General features: G+C 46.2%; 1 protein-coding gene and 1 long non-coding RNA gene across 10 annotated transcripts in view; one reads left to right on the forward strand and one right to left on the reverse strand.

Moving 5' to 3' along the window:
- The window catches only part of LOC117764397 (ephrin type-B receptor 2-like), a 95,467-nt gene that overhangs the window by 10,462 nt on the left and 60,256 nt on the right, over nt 1–24,749 (reverse strand). For all 9 annotated transcript variants that reach the window (XM_034590115.1, XM_034590112.1, XM_034590111.1 and 6 more), the window contains 5 exons: nt 16,144–16,479; nt 15,827–15,951; nt 4,922–5,084; nt 4,465–4,573; nt 1,581–1,648 (listed from right to left, as the gene is read on the reverse strand). In XM_034590115.1, coding sequence (XP_034446006.1) covers nt 1,581–1,648; nt 4,465–4,573; nt 4,922–5,084; nt 15,827–15,951; nt 16,144–16,479 — 801 coding nt within the window. The remainder of the gene's footprint in view (nt 1–1,580; nt 1,649–4,464; nt 4,574–4,921; nt 5,085–15,826; nt 15,952–16,143; nt 16,480–24,749) is intronic.
- Nucleotides 635–23,682, forward strand: LOC117764399. The gene is made up of 3 exons (XR_004614386.1): nt 635–735; nt 8,940–8,944; nt 23,635–23,682. It is a non-coding gene; the product is annotated as an uncharacterized LOC117764399 (long non-coding RNA).

Raw genomic sequence — 24,749 nt, forward strand, 5'->3', positions numbered from 1 at the left:
TGAGGTCCAGTTGTTTCACGTCATCATCATCAACTAAACCTTCAGCCCTTCTGCCTCTGGTAGATTCATGGATGATAACAATTTTTTTTAAAAAGCACGTCAGCAGAGAGAGATAGAAAAATAATTTATGAATTAGTTTGTAACAATCAGACTTTATCACATCAGAACTAAATAATCAGATTAAAGTAGAAATTAAGACACTGGCACCAAGAAGTCAAACACACAGCCCAGGATAAATCATAAAACTGAATCTGAAAATCAAATTTAGATAACTTACTGTCTGTTTTTCCTAAACAGTCAGTATAACCTGACAGCTTCACTACATAACTACAAACACACAACTTTTTACCTGATTAAGTTTAGACACAACATGTAAGAAGTTACCTAAACATTATGTTAAACTGAACTATCACCACGTCCTCATGGACTTTTTAAATTTACCTTTTTATCGAGCTTAACTTTAACACCTGGTTAACACAGGTTAGCAGCCCTGAGGTAACTGGTAGGCCCAGCATTGCAAAGCTATCGGCTAACTAGCTAGCTTTGTAAGCATCGTAATTCACATTCACTGGGACCGTAACTAGCATGCTAACAGTTTCCTCTTCTCCAGTCAGAACACCTAGAAACACAGTAACTCTAGAGCATAAAGAACACGTGAAGATAAAGACTGTAAAAGGTTGATAAAACAAAAGTTTACTCACCGAACAAACTGGAGACATCAGCTCCTCTTTGTCTGTTGTTACTGAAGAACAGGCCTTAAACCCTCTCTCTCTCTCTCTCTTTAAGCACTTCCGCATAGGCTTCTTCTTTTAGAACCGGAAGCTACGTTGATCTTTTATATACAGTCTATGGTTAGGATTTCAGTACCGTACAGAAGGTCATTGCAGTGTGAGTTTGTTTAGGAAGTGACAGCTGGATCAACCAATCATTAAATCAATTTTGAAGGCCAGCACTCTTTTCCTTGTAGCGTAACCTAAGCGTAACAGTTACCCTCATAGTAAACTAAACAGTGAAACAAGCATCATGTCCGGTTATGGGAAAGTTGTGGGAATTCATTGCATTACTGCTGGAAGTTAACCAGTTTCTTAGTCCCTGAAAAAGCTTCATGATTTTTCAGGTTTTTAAAGGTCCAGTGTGTAAGATTTAGGTGAAAGGGATCTATTGGCAGAAATTGAATTTAAAATAATCCTAGTGACGTTTTCACTAGATAGGGCCCTTTATATTTAAATACTTTATAAATACATCGGGAGCGGGTCCTCTCTATGGAGGCTGCCATGTTTTTTTTTACAGTAGTCCAAACTGGACAAACTAAACACCTTTTGAGTTTTTATGACAACTGAAGGCTACCACAGGTTCTCTTTCATGTTTGGAAAGGGAGGGTTAGGTGAGGGATATTCAGCTGCAACATGATACCTCACCACTAGATGTCACTAAAGTCTACGCACTGCCTCTTTAAGAAGTAAACCTTTACCATGGCCAGATTACTAATTGGCCGTAACTGTATTCTTAAAAAAAAGTATTATTAAGCATTAGAGTTAAATGGCTGTGACAACATACTTTTGAGAGTAAAAAGTACTTACTGTGTCCACTGTTATAATGCTGGAGTTTGTCTGTATACTCTGATTCTGGTCTGTCTGAACTTCTCCTGCTGTGGACAAACACACAGAGGCTTGCATGACCATGTGATTTGGATGATAAACCAAAGGAAACGTTAATAAAGACCATTAGCACCTACAACCCACAATAGTTTACAACTGATTTTCTCAACACCAAAAGAACACATTGAATATGTTGCCATATGTTTCTGTTACCTTGAAAACTATAGTATATTTCAACATGATCTACTTGTTTAGCCCTGTATTCATCAGTATTTCTATATCATCACATTCCCCCTGTTTAGGCTGTTTTAGCTCTTTGTTTTGTTTTTATAGCACAATTAGTATGTGGTTAAGTTTACTGTTGCTAAGTCTTATCAAACAGTTAGTAGTGAAAATAAATCATCATTAAGTGATGTTTCTTTGACATGGTGTTTTGTAACAATATTATTTCACCTCCAGGGGAATGGCGATGTGACTGCTCTAATACACTTTGATACATTCTGCCTCCAATCCTGCTTAACTGCTGATAAAACTACCCTACAGCAAAACTAAGACATTGCTGATGTAGTGGACTGTAATTCTGATCTCCCAAAACTTCCACCAAAAGGGAAGCATCGTAAAACAACCTGGGAACAAGTCTGGAAGCTAATGCTAATGCCAATGGTAGCAGCACTGGCAACACAACAACCAAAGTTAACCCAAAGCCCACGGACATTGGGCCTCATTTACTAACAATTTACTGCGAATGTTTGACGCATAAATCTGGGATTCATCAATATGTTCGTACCTAAATTTGTTCGTACTCTGCGAACAAATTTAGTGTGTGTGTGTGTGTGTGTGCTCGTTTCTGTCCCTCTTCACATGAACTGATAATCACATGTATTCAGTTATTAATCGATGATGTTAGATCATGTCTCCGGATCGTTCCGTCACTTTAACCTTGATGTCCTGACTGTGCGCGTCACGTTACGTCTCGTGTTGTGTAGCAGGTTTAACATGTGTCTCAAACTCTAAAGTGAATCAAACAAACACAAAGTAAACATCAGCACTGTACGTGTCCTATCAGTCATGGTGTTTAATGTTAAAGAGTAAAGTGAGCTCAGGTCAGAGGAGTGAGGAGGAAGCAGACTCTGACAGAGACACAGACCGGACCTTTAATGTGCTTCTGTCCTGATCCTGAAGCAGCGGTGTTATAATTATTCAGCGAGAGTCCACGTCGGAGTCGCGATGCATCTTAGAGAAATGTCCACAGCTCTAGTGTTCAGCTCTGTGCACGACACAGCGTCTCAGTTATTGCAGCCCAGGCAAAAAATGTTTATTACATCATCACTCTCCGGAGGACACACTACAGAATAGTGTGTATTTTGTGTATTCCACCTCCGACGCCTTCAATTTCTGCTGTTGTGAGATTCTTGTGTTTTTTACCTTTTCGGGCGATCTCTCATAACTTCAACTGTTCAGCACACTGCTCTCTTCTTGACATACGGATGTCCTTATGTCAAGAAGAAATAGAGGCGTGGTGGTATGCTAATTGCAGAGAGTGATACGCGCCTGTCAATTTAGAATGATTCTGATTCACAAACAAAAGCATGGTGTTGAGAACAAAATCGGCTGGGGCGCACGTGTCATGAATCTGGGGTGATTTTGCGCACACACTTATTTTCTGCGGAGAGTAAGAACATTTCTGCGCACATAGTAAATGAGGCCCATTGAGAGGTTCTTGGAAGATAAAAAGCTATGTGAGGCCGACATTGAGTTCACCCCGCTACATTAATCACACCTGCAAATTGTTCATTGTTGTTGATTATTTAAAACAAGCAATTCCTTGCTAGCTGTCGTTTGGTCCTAAGCCAGCTCGGGTTTATCTTTTGTGAAAGAATAAACTCTATTGCACTGAACTTTAATAATCTCCAGTTAATTATTTTTAATACTATTGGGACTCCAGTAATTGTGTAGTTTACGTGTTGGAATAGAAGACTGGATGTAGAATCTGGCCCTGTGCTCCAACAAAACCACCCCATTAATAAGCTGACATCGCAGGAGGCTACATCAAGCACACTGGTACAGCACTCCCAGAATGAGACAGGCCCTAAGACAAATCAAACCAACAAAGCTCCTGGACCTGATGGGGTTACTGGACAGTTCCTGAAATATGTTAGCCTATTATACCCTATTATTATATATAACATAAGACAATTGACAGCATTTTAATAAAGCCTGTTTAACATCTCTCTGGAACAGGCCACTGTCCCATCCTGCCTCAAGTCAGCTACAATCATCTCCATGCGGAAACAGGCAAGTCCTTGAATGACTATCGCCCAATGGCCCTGACACCCATAGTAATGAAGTGCGATGAGAGATCATTCGGTCATACATAAAAAGTTTCATCCCCGCCACCTTGGACCAGCACCACCTGGATCAGCAAGACACATATATACGGATGCTATTTGTTGACTATAGCTCCAAATTCAATACCATCCAACCCAATAAAATTCCTATAACCCTAACTAACCCTGGCATCAAGGTTGATGCCACCATAGGAACTGGCTTCTCCTTTTCACACATGACGACCCCCTTCCCCCCCAACACCACAACCAATATAACTGAATCTGTTGGCTGTATTAACACACAAGGACTGTATCTGTGTTAAGCCCTCTCTCTTAATTAATAATCTGCATCTGACCAATATTCCTCAATGAAATATCTTTCCCAGGCAATTTATCTAATAATTGCACTTCAGCTCTCTAGGTCATTTGTTATTGTGTCTCATGATGCTGTATTTTTGTTCTTTCACTGCCCAAAACATAAAGGAGATTATTAAAAAAACAATATGATCACTTCATGTTGTGCTATATTACAGACTCACCTGTGGCAGACAATGATAAAGACAGAGATGGCAATGATGAAAACCACCCCTGCAGCCGCTGAACCAATTATGAGAGGGAGCTTCTCCTGGATACTGGAGTTATATTCATCTACAGGTCAAAAGACAAAAAATAACGGGAAAAAACAACATTTTACATGCGGATTTCCTCCATGGCATGATTACCAATAATGAGTTTCTCGAAGTGTTTTCTCATTCTTTACTTCCAGGTTTTTTCTCTCCACTGTCACCTCGTGCTTGCTCATGGTTGGAACTGTTGAGTTTCTCTCAATAATATTGTAAGATTTCAACCTGACTATGTAATGTGCCTTCAGATAATAATAATAATAATAATAATAATAATAATAATAATAATAATAATAATAATAATCTACACAAATAAAAATTAATTGATTTGAAATTAATTAAACTGAACTTGAATTATTATTGTCAATCTTACCTTCAGTCATCGTTTGGAAGTGCATTTTGCCACTGAAGCGTCCAAATCCAGCAACAGTCCGAGCTCGAACCTGAAAGATGTAAATAGTTCCAGGCTTCAGGCTTCGTATGAGTGCAGTGTTGGTCTGACTCCTTGTTAGAGATGAGTTCCACTCTGCCTGGTTCTGAAAAACATTCATCACAAATTATAAACCTAAACATAATCAGATGAAATCTGTAAGTAATTGCTGAAAACTATTTAAACTATAAATATAGAGCAGTAATATTGTCTCTATCAAATATGGGAGAAATGTGGAGGAACTGCTTTTGTCATCGGCTCCTTAATCCAAGATGATGCAGCGAACGTTATGTTCAGTATGTTTGTGCGCACTTTTCTGTCTTGTTTTTTGTGTTAACTGTCATGACTATGAACTTATTACTCTTGACTTTGCCTCCTGCATGAGGAGTGGTTTTGGTTTTGGTTTATAGACTCTTGGTTTGTTTTCCCTGTGCCTGTGTTTTCCTTATGTTTTGGATTTGTGTTCTCTGAGTTTTCAGTTTCCTATTTTATTTTATGTCCTATCTCCTGCCCCTGTGTGTTTCACCTGTGTCCAATTACCCCTTCATCCCTGTGTTTATAAGTCTCTGTGCCTCCATTTGTCTTTGTTAGTTCGTTGTCGTTTCTCCTCTATCATCCCTCTGAAGTGAGTGTCTAGTGTCTAGTGGCTGTTAGCCGTTTTGAGTTTATTGAATCTAGTTTTTTCTCTGTAAGAACTTTGCCTTTCATTAAAGTACACTTTTTGTTTTACTACTTTTCTGCTCTGCATTTCTGGGTCCTCCTGTTTCCACTAAACCTGACATTAACACCGTTTTCTGTTGTGATACCCGCAGCTCTTTCACCAGAGAAGAGCTCCTGAACATCAAGGGAACAACTCCAGCGGATTCTTTTCCATAATCTTTGTGTTCATCCATGGAATTATTGGACATTCTGGTTAAAGGTGCCCTCACCATTGCCAACACAGTGAGGGGGAGATTTGCTGGAGCGCTCATGCGTCTCCGCAGACACGGACATCATAGACCTCTCCCAGTAATATTTATCTGCAACATGCATTCACTGAGCAACAAACTGGATGAACTTCAGCTCCTGGTGGCTAGAAACAGAGACCTTTCTTCATCTTCTGTCTTGTGTTTAATGGAGACGTGGCTGTGTGGATCAACACCAGACTCTGCGCTGCAGTTTGAAGGCTTCCAGCTGTTCAGAGCGGACAGCGAGATGGAACTCTCCGGCAATACAAAAGGTGGGGGAATCTGTTTTTATACAAACAGCAGCTGGTGCAACGTAACAGTCATTCAGAAGCACTCTTCTCCTGTTCTGGAATTTTTTTTTTCGTAACTGTAAACCCTTCTACTCCCCCGTGAGCTTGCCTCATTCATTTGGTTGATTTTTACATTACACCGAGTGGAGTGGACATACCGTGACACCTAAGTTAGTATTCTCTGCGATTTTGACAAGGGAAATCTCAGTCACGAACTCCCCAAATGCAAACCGTTTATTGAATGTCCGACCAGAGAGAAGAACACTTTGAATCACCGTTACACGACAGTCAGTGGTGTATATCACGCCAACCCCCAAGCTGCACTGGGACCCTCTGACCACGTTATGGTCCACCTGATTCTCTCAAAATCTGTTGTGAGGACATCTAAGATCTAATCTCTTGGAGATACAAGAGGCCCAGGAGGACCGCTGCCCCCCTGTAATATCCAGGGCAGATGCGTGGAGATCACTTAACCGGATTAACACACACAAGTCACCTGGACCTGATGGCATCCCTGGCCGAGCTCTCAAGGTGTGTGCAGATCAGCTGGTAGATACATTTTCAACCTGTCACTGCTCCAGTCTGTTGTCCCCACATGCTTCAAGGAGAACATCATTGTCCCTGTTCTGAAGAAAAAGAAAACCCTCTGCCTGAACGACTACTGCCCAGTAGCACTCACCTCCACTGACTCAACACCGGTGCCCCCCAGGGCTGCGTGCTCAGTCCTCTCCTGTACTCCCTGTTCATGCATGATTGCGTGGCCACCCACAGCTCCAACACCATAATCAAATTTGCTGATGACACGACCGTTATATGTCGGCAAAACGAAGGAGCTGATCGTGGACTACAGGCAGAGACAAGGTGTAGAACACCCCCCCCCCCCCCCCCCTCTCCATCAATGGGACTACGGTGGAGAGAGTCAGCAATTTCAGGTTCCTCGGGGTTCACATCAGTGATGACCTGACCTGGACCCACCACACAGACTCCATGGCTGGGCTGGGTCCCGTTACAGTTGCGCCTCGAGCCGGCGATGACCATGGAGGAGCGGGAATATCCCGAAGGGTTGCTGGTGACAGAGGCCGGGCCGCAGTGGCTCCGGGCCGAGGTGGAGCATCTCACCCTGGAGCTCCGCGAGACGACCCGCGAGAAGATCCAGGCGGCGGAGTACGGGCTGGCGGTGCTGGAGGAGAAACAGCAGCTGAAGCAGAGGTTCGACGAGCTGGAGACGGAACACGAGACGGTCCGGCAGGAGCGGGACCAGCTGAAGGAGGCCTTTGGACAAGCTTACTCAATCCAAAGGAAGGTGGCAGCAGATGGAGAAAGCATGGAAGAGACTCTGATTCTGGAGTCTGCCAGTAAAGAGGCTGTCTACCAGCAGAAAGTCCTGGAGTTGCAGAATGAACTCCGACAGGCCAAAGCCTCCCTGACCAGTGCACAAGCTGAAAGCGATCGTCTGTCCTCCATTGTCCTGGAGATGAAAGAGAGTTCAGAGCTGGTAGAGCTACAGCGTGGTCAGCAACGTGATGACATCAGAGAGTACAAGGTGTGAGAGGCTCGTCTGCTGCAGGACTACAGCGAGCTGGAAGAGGAGAACATCTCTCTTCAGAAAGAAGTATCTGTGCTTAGACAGAACCAGGTGGAATTCGAAGGTCTAAAGCATGAGCTCCGGCGTCTGGAGGAGGACTCCCAGTGTCTGCACAGCCAGCTGGAGGAAGCCATGCGTCTTAGAGAAATTGCAGAGCGGCAGCTAACAGAGGCCTTAGAGACGATCTAAACCAAGCGCGAGCAGAAGGCCTCCCTGCGCAAGCAGCTCTCCCACTCGATGACCATCGGTGGCTCTGTATACAACAGCTCTTTTAATGTCTCCCTCGACAACCTGAAACTCCACGACGATCCCTCCACCATCAGCGAGCCCGACAACGATGATCTAATCAGAGGCTTCGAGAATGGCTTAATGAAGGCCGGTGAGGGCGACGAAGACAACAGAGCCGCTGTGAACAAGAGAGGAGAGCCCTTCAAGCCGGCTCCCAGCCTGGTAGATGACCTGCTCAGTGAGCTCAACAACTCCGAGATCCAGAAACTGAAACAGCAGCTCAGTCAGGTGGAGCGGGAGAAAATGGCCTTGATAAACTCTCTACAGGAGAACCAGAAGCAGCTGGAACGGGCCTATGGGACTGTGTCCGAGCAAAAGGAAACTGTCAACAAACTGACGGAGAACCTCACCGCCATGAGGAAGCTTCAGGCCAGTAAGGAGCGCCAGTCTGCCTTCGACAGTGAAAAAGACCGGGACAGCCACTACAGAGACTACTACGAGCTGGACATCAACGGGCCTGAGATCCTGCAGTGTAAATACACTGTGTGAACTTTGGCTGTGTCTGAAGCTGGGGGAGCTGAGGCAGGAACTGAAAACGCTTAGAGCAGAATACGAGGAGTGTCGTACTCAGTATGAAGACGAGCGAACGCAGTTGGAGAGTGACGTCCATGACTTGAGGTCAAGTTTAGCGTCCCTTGAGAAGATCAGTCAAGTAGATAAAGCAGAGGTGACTCATCTGGAGAAGGAGCTTAATTTGGTCAGCAAGGCTGCAGGAGAATCACAAGGCGGCCTTAATGTGGCCCAGGATGAGCTAATAGCCTTCAGTGAGGAGCTGGCCAATCTCTACAACCACGTTTGTATGTGCAACAATGAGACCCCTAACCGTGTCATTCTCGACTACTACAAGGAAGGCAAGGTCATGGTGAGACGAGGGAACGAAGGGAAAGAGCACCAGACTTTCGTACTTATCAGCAGGGGCTGGTCACCAAGACTGAGTTTGGAAAGACCGACTCCAGCAGCACCGCAGCTACTACATCTCCGGCCCCAGAGCACCGCCCAGAACCCATGAACATCTACAACCTTGTAGCCATCATTAGCGACCAGATCCTCCACTTGCAGCAGGCAGTGGACCGCACCACAGAGCTGTCGCGCCAGAGACTCGCCAATCTGGAGTTGAGCACAGTGGCGGACAAAGACAAAGAGGCTTGGATGGGAGAGATCCTCAAGCTGAAGTCCCTGCTCAGCACCAAAAGGGAACAGATAGCCACGCTCAGAGCCATTAATGACGCCACAGAACCTACAGGCTGTCCAGTACCCGATCCTTACCTGGCCCTACAGAACCTGAACCCGTCTCACCAGTTTTTCACAGTCATAGACTTAGCCAACGCCTTCTTCTGCCTCCCGCTGGATCCAGACTCACAAGCCATGTTTGCATTTACGTACCAAGGACAACAGTACACTTACTCCAGGATGCCCCAAGGATTCCGAGACAGCCCCGGTATTTTCAATAGGGCTCTCAAACAGGACCTACAAGACATGACCTGGCCAGAGGGCACTATGCTCCTCCAATATGTGGACGACCTGTTACTGGCAGCCCCCAACATCACCACCTGCCTCCAAGCCACGCACGCGTTACTGCGTCAATTGGCGACCTGTGGATACAAGGTCAACAAAGACAAGGTCTAAGTCTGCAGGCGGAACGTCACCTTCTTAGGAAGAATGATCTTGGCCAACAGTGTGATGCTCACCAACTCACAAAGGACCTCCATTCTCAACCATGGACAACCAACAACTGTGCAACAGATGCTGGCCTTTCTAGGCCTCACTGGCTACAGCCGTAACCACGTCCCACGATACGTGGACCTCACACAACCTCTAAGAGACATGGTGGCTGCAGCGGGCAACAGAAACCTCACGGCACCCCTGAAATGGACTGTTGCCGCAGAAGAAGTCTTTACCGCCACCAAACAGGCGCTTGCCCATGCTGCAAGTTCGGCTTCACCTGATTACGATGCAGACTTTCACTTAGATGTTTCCGAAAACAGGAGCGGTGGTGAATGCAGTCCTGTTTCAGAAAAAGGAGGGAACCAGGAATGTGCTGATGTACCACAGTTCCAGGCTGGACTCCATAGAAAGAGGACAAACTGCATGCGCCAGGTACATGGCCGCGCTAACAAAGGCCGTTACAAAGACCAGCCACATTGTTATGTGTCACCCCCTAAAAGTCAACTCGGACCACGGCATCACTGCGTTTCTGAACTCTAAGGCATTTACTTTTTCACCAGCCCGAAAAATCAAAATCTACCAGGCGATCCAACAGCCTCACATCACCTTCGAATCCAAACCCATCAACATGGCTAATGGAATGACATCGGACACACACGCCCCACATAACTGTGATGCCCTCTCCCAAGAAGAGATCAAACTCAGAGAAGATCTCCAATCCGAACCATTAGAACAACCAGATATGACACTGTTCACCGACGGCTGCTGCTACAAAGGAGAACACGGAAACGTGGCCGCCTATGCCGTCGTGGAACAGACACATGAAGGAAAACATACCACTCGAACCTCAGGCAATGGTTGAACCATGGAGCGTCGAAAGATGTAAAAGGCCTATGGAGAGCACACAGCGGACGGTTAGCTGTCCCAGCCAAACTAGCCCAGATACTTCTCAAACAGGCCCATGGACCTACACACATCAGTAAGAAACAGACTCAGAAGAACATGGAAAAGCTCTGGTGGCATCCACACATGGTAGCCCTGGTAGAGAACTTTGTACACGAATGCGATACATGCAATGCACACAACCCTAAAAGACCATACAAATGCCCCATGGGCCGTTTCCCTGTTCCTGATGTGCCATTCAAAGAAATATGCATTGATTTCACAGATATGGGCGCTGACCACCGAGTACAGGGATATAGGTACATGTTAGTAATGGTAGAAAGATACACCAAATGGCTCGAAGCAATACCCTGCCGACGGGAGGACGCTAAAACAGTGATCAAATGGTTAAGAAATGAACTCATACCCAGGTATGGAGTTCCCCGAGTCCTCAGATCAGACAACGGGTCCCACTTCACCAACAAACATCTAGGTACGGTAGAAGCCGCACTAGGGATCATGCATCGATTTGGTTCCGTGTATCACCCCCAGTCGCAAGGATTGGTAGAAAGAGCAAACCAGACATTAAAAAGGAAGATAGCCAAAGCATGTCACAACACCTCACTCACGTGGGTTGAAGCACTGCCCTTGGCGCTCATGTCAATGAGAAGTTCATCCAATGGTGTCACCCATCTATCCCCACATGAGCTTCTCACAGGACGGCCCATGCCAGGGCCTCCTCGAGACCCTGGGTATGGACCCGGGTTGGATGTATGTCAGGAGAAGTGTTTTGTCTGCACAGGTCCAGGCGGCTGCCGGACGTTCTGACGAGACCCCAACGGAGACTCCTGTTCCAGTAAGACCGGGTGATTGGGTTAGGGTCAAAGTTCACAAGAGAAAGTGGCCCGACCCTAGGTGGACAGGACCTTGGGAGGTAACAGAGTGTACCTCACATGCGATCCGAGTAAAATGAAAAAACAGGAGCAATTTGGCACCACCTCACACATTGTGTACCCGCTGACCCACCTTCTCGGTCTTTACGAGAAGTAGCCACTGATTTGGCCGACTCCTCCTCAAAACCTTAAAGTAATACGTTGACCACAAAAGGAGGGTCTATCTGTATGTCTTGTCTTGATTATTTCCAAATATAAGCTTGTATACTCTACTTTAAACTCAGCTACGCACCTCAGCATACACACCATGTATATGTATCAATGGCTACAAGCTGGGCGAAGTTGTTCACACCATGAAATGGTGTGAAAGGAGGGATTTGTGGAGACTGTAATCCATGGCATACAATACACTGTACTTAAACTTGTTTTCATACCTAACCTTTTTAATATTACAGCCTACCTCCCTTAGCTTTATTCAACATCACACATACATGAATGCTCATAAAAAACTGTGACCTACGCCTTAGAAAGAATTCAAGCAGCTACCCCAGGTTCTGAAGGCCAGATAGGAAAGGCGTTGTCTTGTCTGGAAAATGCGCATGCTTACGCACACAGAACATACAGCCGATAAAGCAGGAACACAATGTTCCTTACTCCAATGAACAAAAACACCATATCTGCAAAACTACTGAAGACTCACAAGGCTTCAGCCGGGTCAAGGCTTGTTTGTAAAAAACAAAACCAAACACTGTCAGAATGTGAAGATGAAGGAGGGGCGAAACTGGGAGCGGCTCGTCATCATTCGTGGATTCCAGTGCCAAGAGGCTGGGACCACGCCTGCGCACCAGATAGGGAGAGCCATGTCTAAACCACGGCGACTCCCCCTCGTTATTGACCGAATGAAGTTCTACCTACTATTATAAGTATTGCACCCGCCGTCCGTTCGGCGCGACTCTTGACTACCCCATGCTACTAGATGGCCGAGGCTGTGCATTGAGTGCCCATGGCTATGCTGTACCTTTTCATTGCTTCTAAATAAATACTTGTTGAACCAAACCGAGACCGGTTCTTCTCATACCTTGGGACAAAAGAACACGACACTACCGTCTGGATGAATACACAGAGGCTGTGACTTTATACATCAGTTTCTGTATCCCATCACGTACCAGGGTGAGTTACAAAAATGACAAACCCTGGTTCACAGCCAAACTCAGACAGTCAAGGTTGGTGAAGGAGACGGCATTTAGGACTGGGGAAAGGGACAGGTTTAAAGTGTCCAAGTAAAAGTTTAGCAGGGCGGTGAGAGATGCTAAGGACAGTACTCAGTGAAACTCCAACACTAATTCTCAGCTAAAGACTCTGCTTCCGTCTGGAAAGGACTCCAAATGTCGGTCAGAAAAGTGCAAGTTAAGTCGGGTAGTCTGAAAAGAAAAGAGAGAAAGAAAGGAAACAGAGGGCAGACAACTCTTAAAGGGGACATAGCATGCCCATTTTACCACAAGTTGATATGGTTCCTTGGGGTCTTAATGAAATGTCTGTAACATACTTTGGTCAAAATACCACAAGGATCATTTCAAACAGCACCCTTTTTACCCTGTATAAAACAGCCCTCCACAGAGTGACCTGTTTTGAGTGCCTGTTCCTTTAAATGCTAATGAGCCAGCTCCCCCCTCCCCCCTCTCCCCCCATGATTTTAAACGATATAAATTACATATTTTATATGATATAAATGATCAAATATGCATCCCATACTTTGTATTCCCCTTCTGTTGTCCTGGAGTTTTAATTTTCCCAATCACATAATTAAATGTCCCCCTCTGCCCATCCACTACAAGCACACAAGCAGACAGACACAGAGAGAAAGAGAGGGGTGGGGGTGGGGGGGCTATGAAGACCACCATTTACCCCCGAACCCCGACATTCAACGGGTATAACAACAAGCGGAGAAAGCAGAATCGCGGGCTGACCTTATATATACAGTCTATGGGGCTGACCAGCGCGGAGAAATGCACGTCCCGTGTGAACAGCCAGGCGGCTGCACGCTTGAGAACGGCGCTGCGCTGCCTCGCAGCGGCGCTTCCGTGTCCGGTGTAAACCCGGCGTAACGAGTGGGGGGGCTCTGTGTGTTTGTGCCAGTGTTACAGTAGTGCTGAACACTGCCTCGCAGCCTCCGGTGTAAACCCGGCGTAACGAGTGTGGGGGGTGGGCCAAGGCCATGTAGGGAGACTTCCAGTGCCTTGTTACGACACAAAACCCAGGAAGCTCAATCGAGTCACTCAAGCATGACGTTTCTGACTTAGAGGAACCATAACAAAACGCGCGAGTGTTTTTTTCCCAGAGTTTTTGGGTTGGTAGACATGCCAGATACCCACATTAACGTGTAGAAGCACTAACAAAGTGGAATTTGCATGCTATGTCCCCTTTAACAGATTTCTCTTCACAGAAAGGTGATTACAGGAAACACAAATTCACTGACCAACCTTTCACAATAACGCAACTAAATAAAATAGCTTACTTGCTTTCACACTGGGTGATGATCCACTGCGGAGCTACAGCTGAGTTTATACAGAGGGTTTATATTGAAGATGGACATAAATGTGTGTGTGAGAGAGAGACAGGGTGAGCAAGAGAGAGAGAGACAGGTTGAGCAAGAGAGAGCGAGAGAGAGAGCGAGCACAAGAGAGAAAGAGAGCCTATTGGTCTTCACCTGAAGTTTTTTTTACATTAACCTTTAATATACCTACAGCCTTTCTGAGGTTTCTGATGTGATCACTGTATTTCCTTGTATAAAAGTAGTCCTATGCGCTCAAATAAATACCAGTACTATACGGTACTATACCTTATGAAGCCATGCATTTTCCACTCATGCAAATATTTGACAATAAAAACAAGTGAATGGATTCAGTCAACAGAAACACTGGAGATGAGAGATTACATTCATTCATAAATTCATACTTGATGGAATGAAAGCTGTAAATTAAACATGAAGTTTAAGTTTCTGCAAATTAAAGAGTCTAATGAAGTCTTTGGTTAGTTGTCTTTTGTAATGGAAAATTTTACCATTATACCACACTATATATTATCTGTGCTTATGCATACTATTTCTGCTTGTCTAACTGCCAAGATGACATCAGGGCCACAAATCTTAGACTGTGCTCGTCTCCCCCCAGACCTCGAAGAGGCCTTCAACATGTGTCTGGGTCTTATCTCCTGGGATATTAATATTCACTCAGTTCACCCACTTAGTTCACACACACACACACACACACACACACACACACACACACACACATATGAAATACCTGAATAAATGTTAAATAATGTTATTTTAAGCATGATACTCCAAACAAACCTCATTTAACTATAGTAAAGTAACAGTAGGCAAAAGTCTGAGAAAGGAGAATTGAAATGTGGTGAGATTTCATATTTACTTATACAAAATTTGGTATGTATTGTTCATTAGTGACTATCCCAACAAACACTACAGATTCATTTGTACAGCTGACTCTGTTATTTATAGAAATTTATTTTTAAATATGCATGAGGGACATCATAAATCGAGAGAGGAAGGGGTCCCACAGAGACTGCTTGTGTATAGGGCCCAGAATCTTGTGCTACGCCCCTTCCCACGATGACCAGCCCTCACCCAAGAGCATCACCCATGCCAGCTCAGCAGGGGTCTGTGACTCTCAGCACATGCCCACAACAGTGCCCCCTTCCCCCTCTACCACAGTGTCACCCCTTTCCATCCTGGAGAGGGACGTTAACAAGCTCTTCAGGAGACAGAACCCCCGCAAAGCAGCTGGAGCACTGTGCCGATCAGCTGTCTCCAGTGTTCACAGACATTTTTAACACCTCACTGGAGACATGCCATGTGTCAACCTGCTTCAAATCCTCCACCATCATCCCCATCCCCCAAAAGCGAAGGACCACAGGACTTAATGACTACAGACCTGTCGCCCTGACTTCTGTGGTAATGAAGTCTTTTGAATGCCTTGTTCTGTACGTCTCCAGGACTCTGACGTGTGCAGGTAAGATTGTGGCTGACCCCTTCCAGCCTTGACACAACCGTTTTATCCTGACTGCTGCTGGCCTCATCATAAGGCCTGGGACCCTATCAATGAACTGCACTGATGTCCCTGCCTGTGACACTTTAACTTCCCGTGGCAAATAACGGACTAACTGTACATATTGAACAATTTTTTACATTTAATTTATGTTTCCTATTTTTATATTTATACTTCCTTGTATGTGTAAACCTGCTTGGCAATAAAACCTGATTATGAATACTGTTGTACCTTCTCATAGTACTGCAGTTCATAGTCCAGGATAACTCCATTGGGCTGATCAGGCTGAGACCAGGACAGTGTGATACTATTAGGAGTTCTGCTGACCTGGTGGATAATGGACACTGCTGATGGTGCTGAGGAAAAAGTAGGGCAGTGTTAGAGGCAGTTGAGAAGTACTGATGGGCAGACAAGCTGATGGGCAGTGAAGCTGAAACAGATACTGAAATTGGAACTTAGAGTTTTAGATCTACTTATGATCACTAATCAAATCATTAAGAAGTCAATTAAGTAAAGTTATCCTGTGCAAAATAATGGCTTAGCCTCACCAGCCTGGTTGGTGGTGATGTTGACAAATGTGTACTGTGGTGAATATGGACTCTGGTCAGACACTCCATTGACAGCTTGTATTTCAAAGGTGTACTGGGTATGAGCCAGGAGGTCGCTGATGTGGACACGGGTGTCGGTCAGTCCCAGCTGGCGTGGGACAAACTGTACGTTGTCTCCACAGCGGGTGCAGCCGCCTCGTCCACTGCCACAGCTCTTACATATGATGTTGTAGACCACATCTTCTCGGCCACCAGCCTCCTGTGGTTGGCTCCACTCCAGCCTCAGAGAGGTCTCATTGACTATGGAGATGACGTTTTGTGGAGCTGATGGGACAGCTGGAAGAGAAAGAAAAGCAAAAAAAAAACTTATACTAATGTAATTTACTATAGTAATAGTTAGGTCTCTACTTCCCCTATCTAGAACCACGTGGCAACCAAGCGTGATGTCATCCATTGGTTTGTGAACTTTCGTTTTGAAGCCGAGAGTTTAGAATTTGATCAGTGCCAACTTGACGATTTGTCGCCAGGCTGAGCCGGACTTTACCATATTTGGACAGAAAAGGAAGAGCTGGGTCTGACCTCTGACCTCTCAACTCGAGGACTGTAAACACACCCACCTACACCGGCCACTGACCACAACGAGCTCCGGACTGCGCTGAGAACTAGCTGCTAACACAGTTGGCTTCATCATCTGAGGTAAAGTTCATGTTTAATAATCTGAAAAGCCAGTTATGCACATGTCCACATATTTCAGAGCAGTAATGAGTTGTAGCTGATGTTAGTGTGTGAGCTAACGTTAAATAGTGTTGTGTAAAATATTTTCTAACACTGTTTTTAATCTGCAGAACATGAAGAGAAGTTAGAACAGATGTTAGCTGCTACATGAACTGTGATGGATAATGGCTCCTGGACTGTTTGCATCTTTCCTCCATCACCATCATTACAGTCAAACCACACACTGTTAAACATTTTATATACAAGACCAGCTTGTGATCCTCTGGGCTTTGGACTTTACTCTTATAGTGAACAGACGACTGCATCAAGTGCTATAAGATTTACACTACTTTACTATTGTGCTCTCTCAATTCTAACATTTCTACTCTAAATTATACTTTCTGAATTCTAAGCACTAGAGATTAATCTTCCTACATTGAAGATCATGTTTACCTTGATCCACAACTGTATTCCATTTTTTGTTGGATTATAAATTAATTCATGTAGTTTAATGTGATATAAAGTTGGGTGATGTAAAACTCTACTGTAAAGAGTGGTCATCAAGACTAGAAAAGTGCCATATAAATACAGACCATTTAACGTGTTGTTGGAATTTGAAATTAATCACAGGCCTTTTACATTTTGGTTTTAATCAAATCAATCATTGATAGTTAAGATATGAGTTAATACTTTCCTTATGTGTCTTATGCCAACATTTTATGACAATTAGAACATTAATTCATCAAAATGTCCTGTTTGATTTATTATAAGGAAGAAAAGGGTAAATGTGCAAAAAACAGGCAAGTCATCTGTAGTCAATGGGAAAAGTACTCAGTTCAGTTTAATCATAAATATCAGAGGTTAAGTAAACACTTAAGAGTTTGTATATCTAATACATACTTTTAAAGCGTTAAGCAGTAAATATTTGTTATAGAAGTCACAATTAATCCCGGTGAACTTCAGGTTGTACAGTTCCAGCTGTTTACAATTGAGGACTCTTCATGTCACATTGGTAAACACTTACCTGTGAAGGTTGTGACTGCTGAGGTTGATTCATTTACTAATTGTGGATAAATTATTTGTGTTATGTTTTAAAAATGTTACTACCATCTCTAAAAACAGCAGAAATTAAGTAAAAGGTAAGAAACACAAAGTTCTGTTGGTCTGTCATCTCAGAAGAAACTGAAGGTGGTTTATCGACATCATCATCACATCTCATTAAAGAATTAAGGATGTTGTTATCCAGTCTCTCTCCTCCACACCCTGAAGAATGGCATCAGATATTCTGCTCCATACATGAGGTCTTCCTTCTGTTGACACCAGTCATCTGATAGTTGGATGAGGTCCAGTTGTTTCACGTATTCATCATCAACTAAACCTTCAGTCCTTCTGCCTCTGGTAGATTCATGGATGATTAAAAAAAACATACAAAAGCACGTCGGTAGAGAGAAATAGAATTAATGAATTAGTTGGTAACAATCAGACATTAGCACATCAGAATTGAATAATCAGATTAAAGTAGAAATAAAGACCAAGAACCAAGAAATCAAACAACCACAGCCCAGGAGAAATCATAAAACTTAATGTAACCATAAAAATCTAATGTAGGTAACTTTTCCTACACAGTCTGTATAATCTGACAGCGTCACTACAAAGCTACATAGATTTACACACAAATTTGTACCTTATTAACTTTAGACATACAGCAGGTCATCAGGAAAGTTAATGCTACAGTTTAACCACATGTAAGAAGTTACTTAAACACAAGGCCGTAGTCATGAAGTGAACATTGGGGGGGGACCAAAATCTCGCAACTCATTATTAACACACAAGATGAATTTGTATGTATTTTCTTATTTAAAACAATCTTTAATACTGTATTGTAAGTCTAATGTGTGCTTGGTAATATCAACATTTTATGTATTTTATATAACTTGATATATTATTATTTATATTTTTTTAAATACAATTACATAAGACAGCAAACACATTAAGGCCCGCAATGTTTAATATTTTATTGTATTCTTTTTTTTAACAATGAACAGAAATATATGCATTGCTATAGATCTATGAATACAAGTACAGTTATTAGCTAAAGGTTTAGAAAATTGGTTTTGATTGATCCTACACTAACCTTTTCTTAGAAAGCAACTGCAAACCAGCACAAGTGTCAGGGTTTCATATTTTCCTGTGCGTAGTTTCCACCATGCCCAAGGTGTTTTCAGTTATTTTGTATCTCCTCCTGTTTCATGTTTTCACACTCCGTGTTCTGTTTCGTGTTTTATTTTGTAGTCTCTGTTGCTTGTGTTTTCTTTCTTCACTTCCTGTCTGTGATTGTCTGCACCAGTCCTCATGTGTTACACCTGTGTCGAATTGCCCCTGCCTTCCCTGTGTGTCTGTATTTAAGCCTCGGTTCTTCCCTTTGTCCTTGTCGGATCGTCGTCGTATGTCTCTTGTCGCATGTGTTCTCGTGTCTACCCGCATACCCGTCCTAATCTCCTGTCCTGTCCTCCTGTCCGGATCTCCTGCCCTGCTATCCTTGTACTTCGGTATCCCGTGTCTCCTGAGCCTCTGCACCTCTGCACCCCCCGTGTAAGCTTCCTGTATTTTCTCCCTTTGTGCTCCCAGTTTGTTTGTTAAAGACTCGTTTCCTTTGTATTAAAATTACACATTAAGTTTAAACTCTGCGTCTGGGTCCAACTGCCCCCCACACCCTGACAGAACGATCCGACCAAAGATATGGACCCAGCAGAGTTTAGTTTTTTTCACGAACAAGTTTATTATTTGGATTGTCTGGTGGACAAGCTGGGTTCACCGGGCACCCAGCACCAAGCAGAGACCCTGGAGGAGATCTCTATTGTGGAGGCATGGCTGAGAGACCGCCCTTGGGTGAGCCATTTCGTCCCGTACCTCGTGGAGGTGAGGGACAGACTTCAAGAATTCCTCAACCCTCCAGTCCCATCCTCAAACCCGTACGTGGGAAGCCGCCTGGCTCGGGGAGGACCCCGCAGCCTCCAGAAAGCTTCTGCTGTGGGTGGCAGATGTCGGAGCAGGAACCCCCCTCCTCTCTGGCCTGTTCACAGGCACCACCCTCCAGCCCCATCCACAAACCCGTACGTGGGAAGCCGCCTGGCGTTTGGAGGACCCCGCAGCCTTAGGGAGAAAGTCTCTGCTGGGGGTGGCAGACGTCGGAGAGGGGGCGCCCACAACAGGAACCCCTCACCTCCAGTCCTGGCTGAGCCACAGCTTTCCCCTGTCCTGGCTGAGCCACAGCCTTCCCCTGTCCTGGCTGGGCCGCAGCCGTCCCCCGTCCTGGCTGGGCCGCAGTTCCCTCCTGTTCCGCGCCGGAGGGTCCCGGCTGACGTCACTCCTGTTCCGACGTCGGGGATCCTCGCAGCGTCTCCTTCAGTTCCTGTCCCGCGCCGGAGGGTCCCGGCTGACGTCACTCCTGTTCCGACGTCGGGGGTCCTCGCGGCATATACTCCAGTTCCTGTTACGCGCCGGAGGGTCCCGGCTGACGTCACTGCTGTTCCGACGTCGGGGATCCTCGCAGCGTCTCTTCCAGTTCCTGTCTCGCGCCGGAGGGTTCCGGCTGACGTCACTCCTGTTCCGACGTCGGGGATCCTCGCAGCGTCTCCTTCAGTTCCTGTCCCGCGCCGGAGGGTCCCGGCTGACGTCACTGCTGTTCCGACGTCAGGGATCCTCGCACCGTCTCCTCCAGTCCCTGTCCCGCGCCGGAGAATCCCGGCTGACGTCACTCCTGTTCCGACGTCGGGGATCCTCGCAGCGTCTCTTCCAGTTCCTGTCCCGCGCCGGAGGGTCCCGGCTGACGTCACTCCTGTTCCGACGTCGGGGGTCCTCGCGGCATATACTCCAGTTCCTGTTACGCGCCGGAGGGTCCCGGCTGACGTCACTGCTGTTCCGACGTCGGGGATCCTCGCAGCGTCTCTTCCAGTTCCTGTCCCGCGCAGGAGGGTCCCGGCTGACGTCACTCCTGTTCCGACGTCGGGGGTCCTCGCGGAATATACTCCAGTTCCTGTCCCGCGCCGGAGGGTCCCGACTGACGTCACTCCTGTTCCGACGTCGGGGGTCCTCGCGGAATATACTCCAGTTCCTGTCCCGCGCCGGAGGGTCCCGACTGACGTCACTCCTGTTCCGACGTCGGGGATCCTCGCAGCGTCTCCTTCAGTTCCTGTCCCGCGCCGGAGGGTCCCGGCTGACGTCACTGCTGTTCCGACGTCAGGGATCCTCGCAGCGTCTCCTCCAGTCCCTGTCCCGCGCCGGAGAATCCCGGCTGACGGGGATCCTCGCAGCGTCTCCTTCAGTTCCTGTCCCGCGCCGGAGGGTCCCGACTGACGTCACTTCTGTTCCGACATCAGGGATCCTCGCAGCGTCTCCTCCAGTCCCTGTCCCGCGCCGGAGAATCCCGGCTGACGTCACTCCTGTTCCGACGTCAGGGATCCTCGCAGCGTCTCTTCCAGTTCCTGTCCCGCGCCGGAGAATCCCGACTGACGTCACTCCTGTTCCGACGTCAGGGATCCTCGCAGCGTCTCCTCCAGTCCCTGTCCCGCGCCGGAGAATCCCGGCTGACGTCACTCCTGTTCCGACGTCAGGGATCCTCGCAGCGTCTCTTCCAGTTCCTGTCCAGCGCCGAAGAATCCCGGCTGACGTCACTCCTGTTCCGACGTCGGGGGTCCTCGCAGTGCTTCAAGTTCCTGTTCTGCGTCGGACGGTCCCGGCAGACGCCACTCCTGTTCCGGCTTTGGGGGTCCCGACAGCAACCACGCCAGTCCCAGTTACTGTTCTGCGCTGGACGGTCCAGGCAGACGCCACTCCTGTTCCGGCGTCGGGGGTCCCGGCAGCTGCGACTCTGGTTCCTGCCCCACGTCCAGGGCTGAGGTCTGCGCCCCTTCATGTTTCGGGACAGCTGCAGAAGCGGCGGTCATCTCCTGAGCTCCCGTGCTCCGTCCCTGACCGGCCTCCGGGTCGTCCTCCTGAGCCCCTGTACTCTGTTCCTGATCGGCCAAGGTGCCGTCCTCCTGAGCCCCTGTACTCTGTTCCTGATCGGCCACGGTGCCGTCCTCCTGAGCCCCTGTACTCTGTCCCTGAGCGGCCAAGGTGCCGTCCTCCTGAGCCCCTGTACTCTGTTCCTGATCGGCCAAGGTGCCGTCCTCCTGAGCCCCTGTACTCTGTTCCTGATCGGCCACGGTGCCGTCCTCCTGAGCCCCTGTACTCTGTTCCTGATCGGCCACGGTGCCGTCCTCCTGAGCCCCTGTACTCTGTTCCTGATCGGCCACGGTGCCGTCCCCCTGAGCCCTTCTCTGTTCCTGAGAGGCCATGGTGCCGCCCGCCGGAATCTTTGTTCTCGGTCCCTGATCGGCCACCGCGCCGCCCGCCCGAGACTCTGTTCTCTGCCCCTGACCGGCCTCCGCGCCGCCCGCCCGAGCCCCGGTGCTCTGTCCAGGAATCCCTCCTCCGGATCCCCCCTCCTCCCTCCCGTCTAAGTGCTAGTTTTGGGCCGTCTAGAATTCGGCCCTTGAGGGGGGGTACTGTCAGGGTTTCATATTTTCCTGTGCGTAGTTTCCACCATGCCCAAGGTGTTTTCAGTTATTTTGTATCTCCTCCTGTTTCATGTTTTCACACTCCGTGTTCTGTTTCGTGTTTTATTTTGTAGTCTCTGTTGCTTGTGTTTTCTTTCTTCACTTCCTGTCTGTGATTGTCTGCACCAGTCCTCATGTGTTACACCTGTGTCGAATTGCCCCTGCCTTCCCTGTGTGTCTGTATTTAAGCCTCGGTTCTTCCCTTTGTCCTTGTCGGATCGTCGTCGTATGTCTCTTGTCGCATGTGTTCTCGTGTCTACCCGCATACCCGTCCTAATCTCCTGTCCTGTCCTCCTGTCCGGATCTCCTGCCCTGCTATCCTTGTACTTCGGTATCCCGTGTCTCCTGAGCCTCTGCACCTCTGCACCCCCCGTGTAAGCTTCCTGTATTTTCTCCCTTTGTGCTCCCAGTTTGTTTGTTAAAGACTCGTTTCCTTTGTATTAAAATTACACTTTAAGTTTAAACTCTGCGTCTGGGTCCAACTGCCCCCCACACCCTGACAACAAGCACCAGCCTGGAACTGGAACCTGGTTCGCGTTGGTGGAAAAGAGATATTGGACAAACCACATGCACAACTACATGAAAGAGTACATGAGCTGCACTACACCGTAATTCCTTAATCGCTCCGGCGGTGATTTTTTGCTTGTCGTCATAGCATAACAGTTTTATTACTATTATTCATCGGCCAGTTTACAATTCAGTTTATTGGGGGGGACAATTTGACCATATTTATGCCTAAACATTATGTTAAACTCAAATATCACCACATCCTCATGGACTTTTTAAATGTACCTTTTTATCGAGCTTAATTTAAACAACTGGTTAACACAGGTTAACAGCCCTGCTTTTTAATTAAGCTTAATTTTAACACCTGATTAACACAGGTTAGCAGCCCTGAGGGAACTGGTAGGCCCAGCATTGCAAAGCTATTAGCAAACTAGCTAGCTTGGTTAGCATCGTAAATCACATTCACTACGACAGTAACTAGCATGCTAACAGTTTCCTCTTCTCCGGTCAGAACACATAGAAACACACAGTTATTTTTGTGGAGTGTAGTGAACACATAATGATAAAGACTGTAAAGCATAAAGAAAACAAAAGTTTACTCACCGAACAAACTGGATATCAGCTCCTCTGGGTCTGTTGTTACTCATTCAGTCTATGGTTGTTACTGAAGAACAGGCCTTAAACACGGTGAACTCAAAACTAATAATCGAATAAAAAGCAATAGGGTCCTCGCACAGTGAGTGCTCGGGCCCTAATTAAAACAAACTAACAGTAAAAGTATTTGAGTAAAAACCTTCTCCAGAGACTGACACACATTTAGTTTTTTTTTCTCCTTGGCCTCTCGAGGCATGACACAATGAACAAAAATTTTGTTTTGTAAATGAAGGGAGCTGGCCATCATGAACACCATTGTTGTTAAGGATGGTGCAGCCAGAAGAGAGATGAGGGCAGAATCCACAATAGATAACAAACATTAAAATGTAGCAGTTAGGTAAACATTATATCAAACAATACTACAAATGTGGGAGGACCTTGTCTTTTCCATTTTCTATATTTATTGTGCAATGCCCCTAAAGGCAAGGTAAAATACTGCATGTTTTCAACCTGCACACCTTTTGTGACTGCAAATATTTACTCTTTGTCTCTGTGTGTCAGTAAACCCTGATGAAGGAATAAGCTGATACCCGTTAGTTTATTTTAAAGCTCCAATTTCATTTAAATAAAGGCCTTTTACATTTTTCAAACCACTTTGAGTGCCTGGACCTGGATTCTTCATGCCATTCTTTTTTGGACATAAGTTCTCCTCAAAATAGTTTTTTTAATATGTATTCCCTTCCATGAGCACCAGTGGTTTGAGGGACACCAGTAACGCTCCTGCCACCTCTTTCTTTTATCTTTAGGTATTGTTTGCAACTGAGTGTAAGATGGAAGTAAAGACAGGCAGATGAATCCTAAATCAACATCAACACCAGTTTGTCCTCACCACTGTTCATACTCTTTGGCTAGTGATCGAGTGATTTGTACTTCAGTATAGTACTTGAGTAAATACACCTAGTTACTCTCCACCACTGATTATGTCATTGCTTTATTTGAGCACAGTGTGTGTGCGTGTGTGTGTGTGTGTGTGTGTGCGCGTGTGTGTCTATGTGTTTCTATGTGTGTCAGTGCAGAGAGGGAGAGAGGAAGATGGACAGGGAGAAAAAGCAGAAAAAGAGCAGGAGCAGGAAGAACCCGATGACAAAGTGGACGCAGTCAAGACCCAGAGTTAAAAAGCCAGGACAGACT

This window comes from Hippoglossus hippoglossus, chromosome 7, assembly GCF_009819705.1.
Source record: "Hippoglossus hippoglossus isolate fHipHip1 chromosome 7, fHipHip1.pri, whole genome shotgun sequence".
Lineage (NCBI taxonomy): Eukaryota > Metazoa > Chordata > Actinopteri > Pleuronectiformes > Pleuronectidae > Hippoglossus > Hippoglossus hippoglossus.